Source organism: Leishmania martiniquensis, chromosome 27, assembly GCF_017916325.1.
Source record: "Leishmania martiniquensis isolate LSCM1 chromosome 27, whole genome shotgun sequence".
NCBI classification, from domain to species: Eukaryota; Euglenozoa; class Kinetoplastea; order Trypanosomatida; family Trypanosomatidae; genus Leishmania; species Leishmania martiniquensis.
The window spans coordinates 367,501-380,766 of record NC_090162.1 but is presented as its reverse complement, the minus strand read 5'-3'; the positions used below and the strand labels follow the sequence as shown (position 1 = coordinate 380,766).

The window sequence follows — 13,266 nt, the reverse complement described above, 5'->3', positions numbered from 1 at the left end:
TCTTTACCTGTCTCCGTCTCCTCTACACCTCACTGCTACGGGTACCGAGCGCATATAAAATCATTGGTCCTTCCATGCGTGGCTTTGATGACGGACGCAGCGGAACGCCAACAAAGTCGTTGCTCTCTTGTAGCTGTTCGCTGTTCGTCCCCGCGATTTATTATCGGTAGAACACAGCGTACGTCCTCCGCGTTAGAGCTCTCCAGCCTTCGCACGATCAACAGTTTTTGTAGTCCTTTCTCGGCGGGGTCAGTGTGTGTTTGTGCAGTGACTGCTCGCGCCCTGACTGAACTTTGTCACCAGAGCAGCTGGTGCGTCGCTTAGTCGCAGTACCTGACGCCATCTAAAAGCGTTCGCGCAGTTGTCCGTATACGGCGCTGATATCAACGCGTAGCGACTCCTCTCTGCAGCGCAGGCGCGCCCCGAGTGCATATGGCGATGGCACACGCGGCCCCGCGTGACAGTCGGAGCCACGTTGATGCGTTGCACGACCCTGTGGTACCGCACTTCGAGCTTGTCACCTACCCCCTTTCTGATAGACAGGACCCTATTGAAGATGTCAATTGCCAGTCCGGTGTAATGGCGGTGCTGCGCCGCAGTGGATGGCTCGAGGTCCGGGATGCTGGGGAGGACCGCGTGCTGCTCCGCACACTCGTGCGCAACCCTCACAAAGTCTTTGTGCATCCCCAAGGCACTTATGTTGTGGCGACAGCCTCTGACGGTGAGGTCAGCGTGCAACGCACGTTCGATGCACGCATGTGCGCCACCACTCAGCTACAGGCGACCGACACTCTCAGTGGATTTGTGCAGGGGTCGCGGGAGGTCGTCGTTGGTGAGTGCGTTGGGTGGCTTCCACAGGACAGCTATGGGGCGGCGCTGAAAGACAGCGCGGACGCCTTGGGAGCCCATACCGCGTCCGTGTCTACCACGCAAGGCTCGGCAATGGTGAGCGGCGCCGAGTGGAGCTGCTTGATGGGGGTGAACAAGGGGCGTGCCATCTTTGCTCTGCACGTGCACGCCCGAAGCAGCAACTCCAGTCGGTTCAAGCTGCGCGCAGAGGTGGCGTGGTCGCTGCCCTCGCCAGCAATGTCCCTCTTCCCGATTCGCTCCATTGTTTTTGCGAAAATGGGGGCAAGCGGCTGCGTGCTGCTGATGTCCACTGCCACCACTCTGCACGAAGCACACAGCCGCAGCATCTCCTCCCCAGCCCTTTTGTTTCATGCCCTCAGCTCGGGCGACGTCAAGCTCCGCACGCAGACGGTGCCCTTGTACGCCGGCTCCGCCTCCGCACCGGAGGTGGACGGGCGGGTGCTTGTCTACCGTGCCTCTTGCGCCTCCGCGCCGCAGTCGTACGTGTGGAATAGTACCGCGGGTGTCGTGCACGGACTGTTTCGCCGCGATGTTTCTTCGGACATTGTCGACGAAAACGAGCGGCTGCCGTTTGGTGCTTCGTCCTCCGCGGAAGAGGAGGAGGAGGAGGGGGCTCGGGTGAATCAGCAGTCGCTCTCGCTTGCAAGGTTCGCAGACAGCCCTGACGCGACTGGCTCTGGAGCTGACAAGGGCGCGCTGCCACCGTCGGTTGCCCCCATCGCAGTGATCCCGACGGCGTTCCACATGATTGTAGTGTACCCGCGTCGATGTCTGGTGCTGCACCAGCCTCCAGGAGCTTCGTGGCGCAGCCCTGCCGACAGCGGCGGCGGTGCCGCCGGGCGCTTCGCACCCCCGCTGCCGGCTGAGGTGGCGCAGAGGATTCGCTTCGATCCGTTCCGGGCATCACCGCCGCCGTCCTCTGACCTGTGCGGCGCCATCCACGACGCAGAGGCGCGCCGATTTTTTCTTTTCAGCCGCACGCACCTGTGGGAAGTGCTCATTGAGGACGAGGCGCACCAGCAGTGGCGTCTCTTTCTGGAGCGCGGACAGGATGCGCAGGCGTCATTGGCGGTGCGTAAACGCTACATGGATGCTGCGTGCCGCCTTGCCTTTTACTCGGACACCCAGCGCAACCTCTGCCTGTTTCATCGCGGCCGATTCTTTCTCGACTGCGGCGCCACACGCCACGCCATCACCCAGTTCGCCATGTGCGACTGGTTCGAGGACATCTACGCGCTGTTGACGGCATACCGCCACACGGACCTGCGCACGGCGTTTGTGGAGGCCCGCTTTCAGTTTCTGCTGTCGCACCTCGTCTCGCTCGACGACTGGGCGCCGCAGCTAACCTGCCTGTTTGTGCTTCTCCTCCTCGCGAAATTAGACTGCGTTGCGCGCAGTGCCGCGGCGCCCGCCGCCGAGGCGGACCTTCACGAGTTCCTGCTGAGCACAGTGGAGCGGTGCGGTTCTTTTCTGAAGGAGAAGGCGGTGTACGAGCTGGTGGTACGGCTGCTGGAGGAGCAGGGCTACGGCGAGAGTGCGTTGCTGTTTGCCAAGACAATGCAGCACACACGCTACGTTGTCGCCTACCACGTCGCCCAGCAGCAGTTCGACGAGGCCGTCAAGGTCCTCGGCACATGCCACGGCTCTGCGGCCCGCCTTCTGCCCTGGTACGAGTTTACCTCTGTGCTGATGCAGCATCGGCCGGTGGCCTTGGTGACGGCACTGCTGCGTGCGCTTGCGAAAGAGGCGCGGTGGGGTCGGGTGCTTCCCCTGCAGATGGAGCGGCTGATACCGTCGTTTATGCGCTACAATATTTCGATGAACGAGGTGGCCGGTAATGTGGAGCATCAGGTGGTGGTGCTGCTCGATCAGTGCATTCATCGCTATGGCTGCCCCTCGGGCGCCGTGCATAACTACTACGTTCGCCTGCTTGCGCAGACACGCGATGCCGTGCGCCTCGACGACTTCATCAGCAGCTCTCTTTTCTTCGACACGGGCTACGCGCTGCGCATGTGCCTGGAGCACCGTTGCACGACCGCTGCCGTGGCCCTATACAAACACATGCATCTCTACCGCGACGCCGTCACCACAGCCCTGTACGCACCTCACGAGCGTCTCACAGGCAGCGGCGCGAGCGAGGATGCGAACGTAGCCAAGCCGTTGGAAGACGACGATGCGCTTCCGGGGATTGTCGCCGCCGAAGACACGCTGCGCGGGCTTGTCGGAAAGGTCGGTAAAGACGAACTGCGCCATCTGTGGATGCTGACGGCGGAGCAGGCGCTCGCCAGCCACAACGTTGCCGCGGCCCTCGCAGTCGTACAGGAATCCGGCGGCATTCTCCACACCGAGGATGTCCTCCGTAGGATCGACGACGTGAATCTCGTCGACGATTTCCGGGACGCCATCTGCGAGTACTTCGACACCTATGCGCAACAGAAGCGGCAGCTGAGCCGAACGCAGGATGAGGTGTACCAGACCGCAGAAGGCGTGAAGAAGGATTTGCGGCAGGCGCGCGAACAGTTTGGGTACATCACAGCGAGCCAGCGCTGTCCACTGTGCCACCGGACACTGCTGCAGAGCAATACGCCATACTTAGTGTACCCCAACTGCGGCCATGTGGTGCACGAGGCTTGCGCAATCTCACGACTCGAGTCGATCGGCGGTCTTGAGGCCTTTCTGGCCGACGAGGGCATCGCGCCGCACGTCCTGGACGGCGTCAGCGACACCCGTCAGCTCGCGCAGCAGGACTGCGTGCTGTGCGGCGAGGCCGTTGTGGTGGAGGTCGACATTCCTCTGTGCCGAAAGGACGTCGCGTGGGATCTTTAGCCCGTTCAAACTAATTCTGCTTTCCGGCGCCCCCCTCCCCGGCGGCTGCCCGCCCGCTTGGCGCCGACGCGAGCCGCCCGTCCCCGGCCACACCCGCCCAACGAGGCCCACCCCGCCCCCCACGGAACCCTCCCCCCACGCCCCCGCCTACCGAACCGGCTGGGAACCGGCCCCCGCCCCGCGCGGGGACCCTGGGGCCGCGGGGAGGGGGCGCCACCGCCCTCGGCGAACGCGCCAGCTGCCCGCCCCGGGAGGCGCCAGCCGATGAAACGGGCCGCATGGCGACCACAGCGTGTCCTAGCTGCGCTGCGCGCAGGCACGGAAAGGGAGGAGTCACCCCAACGCCTAGGGAATGCCGCCGTAGCTGATATCAAGAGCCTCGTTTAGCATGGTAGTTTTCACCTTTTTTTAGCCGCGCTGGTATATACGAGAGCTTCCAGCGCAGCTTCGAGGACCTTGCGAAACGAGTTCCACATGCCTGATGGGGTGGGTGGCAACGGGCAGGAGATATGGGACGGAGTTTATGAGATCGTCGGCAGTAATGCGCATAATGAACAGCTGTTTCTCAGGGCCGATACAAGGCGGAGCGCACCGGATCAACGGCAAGCGCCGCCGTGCGCCGAACCCCGAAGGGCTGAGCAGCACCCTCCCCCTCTCCCCCCTGCGAGGGGGTGGGGGACGCGGCAGCCCGCACGATGGGAGCCGTGCATGAGGCACGGCCAGCGCAGTGGGGCGAGTGGGCAGCGTCTGTGGGCGGAGGCTGTGCTCCGATGACCGAGTCGGTGCATGGCTGTAGCGCCATGTGCCTGTCGCCGCCTCACGCCCGCGCGATGGGGGGCATGACAAGCTCGGGGGTGGGGGTGGGGGCGTATCACAGTGTGGCACTTTCAATAAGGCAGAGCGTAACACTGAAATGCAGAAAACTTGGATTCGATTGCCATCGAAGAAAAGGTTTCACAGCACCGCAACGAGGACGACGAAGATGAGGAGGAGAATGAACGGTGCGTGTGCCTCGATGAAGCGACTAAAGCTAATGTAGCGGCCGTGCAGCATCATACCTACGGCGACACCCACCGTCCCCATGTGCCGCGTTTTCAGCTGCTGCTCGTTCATCGACGACGCCACGAAAGCATGGCAGTTGTTTGTGAAAAAGTTGTATATCTCAGCCCGGCGAAAGTGGGTGGTGGCCGCCGCGAGGGCCGCATCGTACGCCGCCACCTCACGCTTCACCGACTCCTCCTTCTCCGCCGCGCTGCGTAGCTCAGTGCTATAGAAGGATGGGACATAATGACGCGAGACGTCCCAGTACTTGACTGGGTGGCCGAACAGCATGCGGTCTTGCCCGATAAGGTACGACCCTTGGAAGTCATAGATGCGGCCCTGGCTGTCGCACACCGCGACGTGACCCACGAACGGTAGAATCCACGACAGAACCGGTATAGGCGACCAAACGATACAGAATGGGTAGTGTTCATGTACCGGGTCGATGGCCGGCGGAAGCTGCACTGGCACTTCTGCCTCAAATTTGCTACGAGACTCCATGGGGTGAATGCAATCGCTCACTGCTTTTTTTTTTCGCTTTGGCCCGGGAGACCGAGGGCGGCTGCTCGGAGCGGCGATGTGGCGGACCGGTGGTGAGGCGCCAATATGGCGAGGCAGCAATTTGGCAGCGGCGGCGCGGGTGCGTGCGTACGCGAGCGCCTGAGTGGAAATGGTAGAGAGCGAAGAAGGGATGCCCGGGCTCGTCGGCGAGTGGAAGCGGCTAAGCGGAAGCAAATCGCTGCCGAGCAGAGAAATGGGGAAAAGGTCAGTTCGAACGGACTCGGTGGGTGGGCGAAGACCATGGCGGAGGAGAGAGGACAAGACAGTCGTAGGATCCCCAACAGCCTAAACTGACCATAGAATGCTCGCACGAGCAGGTGGAGGCAGAGAGGAGGGGGGAAGTCAGTCACCCTTCTTGGAAAGGGGCAGCTGCAGCAGGCTGCTGAGTGCCGTGTGAGTGGGCACCAGCAGCCATGGGTAGGAGAGCAGCGCATACTACCGAAGCGCTTTGCGCGGCGTCTACGTTGTCCTCGGACAGTCGTTTGCCCACAGCACCCACGAAATCAAGGGGGTGAAGCGACGCACGCACGCGCGACACAGGGGGCGGAGATTAGCAGGTGCGCGTGTGCGATTCAGGGGAAGAAATAGAGGGTGCCGCGCACGCAAACATACGCAGCAGCGGCGGCGCAGAAGACACCACGCGCATAAACAAGAGGGGCTCGATGCATCAGGTGAACCGCACAAATGTGACGCCGAGCTTCATGGCGCATCGGCACACACACAGGGAGACAGACGCGTAGCCTCGGATACTAAGAGGAAGCAGGCAAGCACAAGGAGGAGGATCACGCCAGCCGACTCGCTCCACAAGAAGAGCCCCCAACGGTCGTGCAGGAAGCGCTAGGTGTTGCTGAAGATGCCACAAAGTTTTGCGGGGCACCGATGTCGACCGGACGCGGAGCAGCGTCCTCTCACATCCCGCCTTCAAGGCGCCTGGGAGGTGGTGGCCACCGACTGGGCTGTCACAGTAGCCCGTCTGCCCCATCAACGGCGCGACACACGACACAGGAAAGATGAGCGTTTCGGCCATACTTACACCAGGGATGATGCTCATGGCTGCAACGAATGGTGGAGGGGCAGGAAGGAGGGGATGTGCGCCATGGAGTGGGGTCGCACACTGCAAGCGATGTCATCACGGTGGGTGATGAAAGAACTGCAACAACGCTAGTGGCGGGAACCGACACGCACCCGCACCTCCACGAGAGCGCGCGCGCGCGGAGGGAGGGGAAATAAAGAGGGGGGAGTAGCAATGGAGCTACGCGGCAACGGAGGCGTCCGCTGGATGAGGCAAGTAAGATCGAGGTGAAGAAGCACCATCCGCAGCGAGGGGGTGGGCAGTGGGGTGGGCTGGGGGAGGGTGACGGGCCAACGCCGAAAAAGCGACGAGACCGGTAAGGAGCAGGTAGCAGTTGGTGATATCGCCACAGAAGCGGTCGCCAGCGAGAACGCAATGAAAGGGGGTGCAGGGGGGAGGGAGAGGGAGGGCCACGATGCGGATGATCAGCGCTGCCTGGCCTATTTCCAGCGCGCCGCGACAAAGGTGCTGTGAATCATCGAAAACAGAAACTGTTGACGACGTGGCCAGTGAGGGGAGGGGGAGAAAAGGCGGTCGTGTCGAACGCCGCACCGATTGCGCCAAGAGGGGGTGGGGTGGAGATGCACTAGCAAAAAAAAGAGGTTCGAAGCCTCACCGCAGCGACGGCGTCTCACCCCCTTTATGGACCCATCCGCGGCGGCATATCGTGCGCCGCACACCAACGGAGGAACATGTCACGTCTCTAGGTTCCCCCCACCCCCACCCCACACGGCACTCGTGACATGAGTGTGGTGTCTCGAATCGAACATCAGAGGCGGAGAAAACGAGGGGGATGGCGCAACAGCAGGGAGACACGCCACCGGGTGGGTGGCGTACACCCAGGGGCACATACCGACGTACACGCATCAGTAGCTCTCCCCACCTCCTCCCTACTTGTTTGCGGTCTCACTGGGCGCAGGTGAGAGGCGGGGTTGTGTTCTCAGGCAAGCCGCTTTCTCGGCGCTCGTGTAGCCGCCGCACTTGGGTGAGCGGGAACAGTCGATCCGGGACGCCGTTGAAGTAGCCATCCATCCACTGCATAAACCGCGCCGCATAGCTTTCTGGATCGATGATGGTGGGATCGCGCCGGGCGTAGCCGAGCACGGTATCTAGGCCGGACTTCATCTTCGACTCGAGCACCTTGGCAGAGGAATAGGGGTGCAAAAAGTCAATCATGCCCACATACAAGCGGCCGTCGCCGATGGAGGCCATGAGCGAGTAGTCCATGATGCCGCTGTCCGCCAGCAGCGCGGTGTCGCGGGAGAGGTGATCCATCAGCAGACGCTTGGCCTCCGGCGTACAGAAGAAGAAGTTGCCCGTCCGTAGACGCTCTTGCACGAGGTCAACGTCGAGACGTACCGCAGCTGTCTGCTCTGTTGTGCGGTTGCGTTGGCTGCCTTTCAGATCCCATGTCTCCCGCACCGGCCGATGATACAGCAGCTGCTCGGCCACCATGAAGCAGTGCGTCCCGTCTGTGAGGAGGCTTCGCAGCTGAGGTGTGGCGTCACCGGGTGCCGAGGCGGAGAACGTGGGGGGTGTCACCGCCACTCTGCTGCGCGACCCTTGCACGTGAACCGCGTAGAGACCCATGACCTTTCCCAGTGTCGACTGCGCGCCGAGGAGGTGCGCGCTGGTCTCAGCGTCGGAGGAATGCGACCACCGCTGCTGCCACGCCGCGTAATAGTCCGCCATCCTCGCAAAGTAGCGCGGCGCCCACTCTCGAAAGTGGCGCAGCTCCATCGGCTTCACGGACTTGATGAGAAACCGCCCGTCCTGCGTGAGGAAGAACCGTGAATGCGACTTGCCGCCGTCGGTGCTGAAGGGGCGGCACCGCACCAGCGCCGCACAAAAGTCAAGGGGAGCGCCGTCTGTATAGAGAACGTGAAGTGCTGCGAAGCTGCGAGGAAAGAGCACATCCACAGTTATGATCGGCTCCGCGTTGGATGTGCCGCCACCGATCATGCTCGCCACAGCAGCGGCGCTGCTGATCGTTGCAACCGCCCCGCCAGCGAGTCCCGCAGGCCCGCCGACACCGGGCTGCACTACCCACTGATACCCTGAGAGTGTGCCTTTCAGTGACGTCGGCGATGCCACATCTGCTCTGCCGCCTTGGCGAAGCACCTCGAGCGCCTCTGCTGGCGACAGCTGGCTTACCGTACACAGCGACGGAAATTGCTCTGGCCCCGTTGTGGAGTTCACGTCGACTGAGGCACCAACAAAGGTGCTTTCGCCAGAAAGGGTAACCTGAGGTGTGGTCGTTGCCACCGCTGCTTCTCCGCTGTCGACCGATGTGGTCAGCTCCAACTCCGTGGCAGCCGCCGCGTCCTTTGTGTTCGATGGCGTGCACGGCGTCTGTGGAGTGCTGGATGGAAGGGGGCGGTAGAGGTGCAGCAGCGCTGCGGCGAGTATGCTCGACGGCTCATCTAGGCGAAGCCACTGCGTCTCCTCCTTGTGATACAGACACCCCTCCAGCCGGCGGAGGCAAGCGGGCCATTCAGGCGCGATCGCCGCGGGAGCGTCGGTTGGATTACCGCCGGGGCTTTTGGTGCCCATCCTCCGATGCGCAACGTGCCAGCTGCGATACGCGGCTAAAAGAGCCGGCAGCAGGTGCCTCCGCATGTTGGCGAGGAGCAGCGTCACATCCGACCGGCTACGCTGGCGTGCATCGTGAAGGACTGAGAGTGCGTGCTGCACGTCCTCGGAGAGCTGGCGTAGGTCTCTGGTGGCACGCTCGAGAGTGGGCATCGAGGACGGCCTGGTGGCGATGGCTGCTTTTCCTTCCACGTCCTCTGCAGAGCTTGTGGCGCTCGTCGGAGGCACTACAGGCGAGGTTGTTGCCCTGGAGCTCTCCAGCTGCTCCATTCGACCCAAGGAGGCTCGCATCGCCTGCTGCAGCTCTGCGAGAAGGCTCTCCATTTCATCAGCGTCGGTTCCGGTGTAGAGACACTCCTCGCTGCGCATCGCATTCCCCTCGGAAAGTCCGCACCCCTCCTCTGCAGGACGGGTGCGTGGCATCACAGTGGGCGGGTACTCGACGTGTGATAGAGACACCCTCTCCACCAAGAACGTCACCGTATTTGCGTAGGCGCACACAGCGGAAGCACTCGACGGCTGCTGCTGCTGCGCGGCCGTTTCTAGGGAGTGAAACTGGAAGCGCACCTGCACACTCGGCTGCGCGGAGTGCCTCGATAGCGCCGGTACCCAGCCGTACAACATCCACTCCAGGAATGCTGCAGTGGAGAGGTTAAGGAGATGCGGTGTGCAGACGTCGATCATGGCGTCTACCGGGGTGGCCGCCATGGGCTCCGCATCGGCTGCCGCTACTCCGACACACTCGTCCACCGCGCGAATTTGAAGAGAAAAGTAACCCCTCAAATGCGCTACAATGGCCCCTATGGCACCGTCGTCCGGCGGCTCCGTCGCGAGCAACGCCCTCATAGCGCTCTGCCGCGCGGTAGCCATGTGAAACGTCTGCACCTGCGCAGCGCTCAAGATACTAGCGAGACCACTCTTCGTGAGTGCGGCAGCGGCAGAGAGGAGAGCAGATGCACTGGTGGACGTCGTCACCTTCACTCGATGCGCCCCGTGCAAGTAGAGCACCTGCACCTCTGCCCTCACGCAGCGGTTCACCAAGAAGTGAAAGAGGCTGTCGTCTCCAGCACCGTAGAAGCTCAGGGGTGATGTCTGCTGCACCACCGCGTAGGCGTTCGCCGTTGACGCCTCAGCGCGAGCCAGATGCGAGCCCAGCAGGGGAGCGCTACGGGATGCTGGTGCCATGCCGCTGGCATGGGAATCGGCATGGGAGCTGCCATGGAAGAGGGTAAGCGAGCTACGAGAGGCCCCGCGGTCAAGGACCGGCTCTGGGCCCCGCGACTTGGCCAGCGTGCTCATGACGGCGCTGGCAGCCGCCGCCGCTGCCGACCTGTTGTTGACAGAATGGCCGGCACCGCTGCCGCTACCACCCTCGAACAGCTGATCCATGTGCACGATGTTCACCACGATGTTGTCCTTCAAGGCGGACAGCGCAGCGGGACTTGCCGCCTCGCGGTACGCTGACTGCACCGACGACGGGAATTGACACCCAAGATTCATGGTGATGGCTGCATTGGCGATGACTTCCTCGGTGGCCGACCCCACGCTACCTAATGAAACAGGCAAGCCTTCGCGTACCAGTGGAACGACGCTGTGTGCCTGCAGCGCAAGGTGATAGGCGACCGTGACGGCCTCTCTCACCACCTTCTCCATTGCCTCCCACGGCTGCTCACCACTGACACCGCGGCGCTCCATAGAACCACTGCTCAGACGACCGCCGCGGAGGACGACGGTGTGAAACGACAGTTCATCAAAGCCGCGGAAGCTACAGCAGTGCACTTCCTCGGCCAACTCGAGCACTTCGAAGCGGGCACAGCAGCCAAGCGGCGCAGTGGTGGCCAGATCGCCAACGCCAACGTACTGAAGGTCGGCAATGATGTCGGCACGCAAGCACCAAGAGAGTTGCGCCAGAAAGTCGCGACCAACGTCCAGCACGAGTCGCATCTGTCCCTCTTCCTCGATGCGCTCACGTAGGTAATGGTGCATGCCGCCCTCAATAACGATTACGTCGGGGTGCCACATCACCAGCCGCTGGAACAGCTTGTCCAGGTAGCCGCTGTACGAGCGCACGTAGTCGACAAGGTCTTCGGCAGGCTGCACCGGGTAGGAAAGATTCCCAGCGAGCAGCAGAACACGCGGGTGGTCGCACGGGCTGACGACCCGCTTCGAAGGAAGGCGTCGACGGTTCACCAGGCCGGGATACACAATGCACTGCGCCGGCTGCGAGGGGTCGGCGATGGAAAAGATACACGAGTGGTTGCACACATTGGCACCGAGAGCGACAGCCGTGTGGCGCACGATGTACCACGCCGCATCCGCAAGGTGGTGACACAGTCGCGATCCGCCCATGTCCGGCAAAGAGGATTGCAGGGTGTGCTGAATACGCGCCACGAGATGGGTCGTGCAAGCGGCGCTAAGGTCGTTGAGGAGTCTGCGTCGCGGCTCCGTAGCCTCGGCCATGGAAATGACGGTTGCGCTCCCTATTACACTGTCATTGGGGCTGAATGGCGTCTGCGCTGTATGTTCGACGAGGGAGAAGCGCGCGTGAAACGTGATGGGGTCGCTAAGCGTCCTCACAAGTGCACCGGCAGACTCCAAAGCAGATGCACATGAGCTCGTCCACTGCCATGAGGTGCGGGATGCCTTGCTCTTCAGGGCCTGCTGATGAGATGCCCACCATTGCGCCATGATCGACGGTGGTTGCCGCCGAACGCGGCCGATGGAGTACGTTACTTCGCGCTCCTCTGATGTTTCGCTATGCACAGCCGCTGTGCTGTCCAGCGACTCAGGATCCACGATGCCAGGAGAGTCTTCGGCTGCCGGTTGGCGCATCGTTGCAAGGGATGGCGTGGCAGGCAGTATAGCAGGCGAAAGTACCTCCGCTGGCAGACTCATCCCGCGGAGTTCAGCCGGCGTATCCAGCTTCGACAGCGACAGACACGCCAGTGATGCACTCAGCATACACGGCGATACCATACCCGGCTCAAGTTGTGCCTTGCAGTCGGCCGTGAGTGAAGAGGGCTGAAATTCAGTGCGCGGCAGAGAGGCTTCACGAGCAGCGTTCTCAGCGATGGTGACAGCGCAGCGACAGCAAAGCCTCTTGGAAAGCTCCGCTGCTGAAGCCGCCACCGAAGCGCCGCGACGACAGTTCCCATCGAACGCGCTTTGGCCGGCTGCCCTCGGCGCCTGCGGCGATGTGCTCGTGCTTATGGGCGACGCGAGCGGCGGCGCAAACAGCTGGTAGACGCTCGAGACGATACTCTGCGATGCGGACGGTGCTATTGGTGGTGGGTTGAGGCACTCATAGCAGAACACCTGACCACACCTGCGGCAGTGGTGGCGGCGACGAAAGACTGTGAACTTCTCGCCACATCCGCGGCATCGCAGTGCATACTTGTCCTCCACCCACAGCGAGCGGTCCGTTGGCATCACCGAGGAGCTGAGGAGCAGGAAGAGAGGTGTAGGAGAGGGTGCTGCCGTGGTTGCTATGGGAGCGGCGGTGCCTCTGCAATAGTGAGCGCTGATGCAATCCGACGAGGAGGCGAGAGCGGTAAAGCATAGGATCACGAAAAGTGACGGAGAAGAGGTGTGGAAAAAAATAAAAGAGAGTGCTGCGTGACGGCGGGACACGGCGAAGGCGGTAGTCTCGCGCAGTATGCTTGGTGTGACGTACAGCGGATAAGCGGAGAGGGATGACGCGGCGGTGCATGCGGACGTGCATCTTCCTGAAGGGGAGAGATGAGGGAGGGGGAGGAGGGGAAGGGGCATTTCGGGTTCTCCCGAACGTACGAGCGCGTGGATAATCCAGTGCACTCTTCCCTTACTCGTATTCTGGCAGACCAGGAGGGTGTATGTGCGTGCTGGAGGGCGAAGGGCGGAAGCGTCATCCCTGTCGACAAGCAGCTGTCGCCAACCTTCTTCGCCTCTACTGGAGCAGTGTAAGGAGTATTCGGCAGTGCCAAGTGCGGCAGTGTGTGTGTGTGTGTGCACAGTGTCGGGTACCGCCCCCCTTCCTCACCTCCCTTTGACAGCGCTCCGTGTGTGGCTCCCGTCGCTTCTCATTTTCGGTTATAACTCGCGCACGCCGTCGATATCACATCGCAGTCCGTGGAGGACCGTTCCTTAGAGGTGGAGAGACATGGCCGCTGCACAGACGGCGTATCACGGCAAGCGCCGTCACCACACAGAAGCTTCAACCCCCCCCCACACCTCCCTCTTCCTGCTACTCTATTAGAGAAGTCCTCAAAAGACCACGAAGGTGCACGGTCGTGTCCAACTACATCTGCATTTCTTCTAGATACACG

General features: G+C 62.1%; 3 protein-coding genes across 3 annotated transcripts; 1 reads left to right on the top strand and 2 right to left on the bottom strand.

Moving 5' to 3' along the window:
* Positions 1 to 432: 432 nt before the first annotated feature.
* Positions 433 to 3,696, top strand: LSCM1_03436 (uncharacterized protein; the record flags this gene model as incomplete). The annotated part of the gene is made up of 1 exon (XM_067320978.1): positions 433 to 3,696. One exon carries the CDS (start codon positions 433 to 435, stop codon positions 3,694 to 3,696), a length of 3,264 nt encoding a protein of 1,087 aa, XP_067177588.1.
* Positions 3,697 to 4,650: 954 nt separating this feature from the next.
* On the bottom strand, positions 4,651 to 5,238 carry LSCM1_03435 (uncharacterized protein; the record flags this gene model as incomplete). Its single annotated transcript, XM_067320977.1, has 1 exon — positions 4,651 to 5,238. One exon carries the CDS (start codon positions 5,236 to 5,238, stop codon positions 4,651 to 4,653), a length of 588 nt encoding a protein of 195 aa, XP_067177587.1.
* A 2,038-nt stretch (positions 5,239 to 7,276) lies between these two features.
* On the bottom strand, positions 7,277 to 12,391 carry LSCM1_03434 (uncharacterized protein; the record flags this gene model as incomplete). The annotated part of the gene is made up of 1 exon (XM_067320976.1): positions 7,277 to 12,391. One exon carries the CDS (start codon positions 12,389 to 12,391, stop codon positions 7,277 to 7,279), a length of 5,115 nt encoding a protein of 1,704 aa, XP_067177586.1.
* Between the last annotated feature and the right edge of the window lie 875 nt (positions 12,392 to 13,266).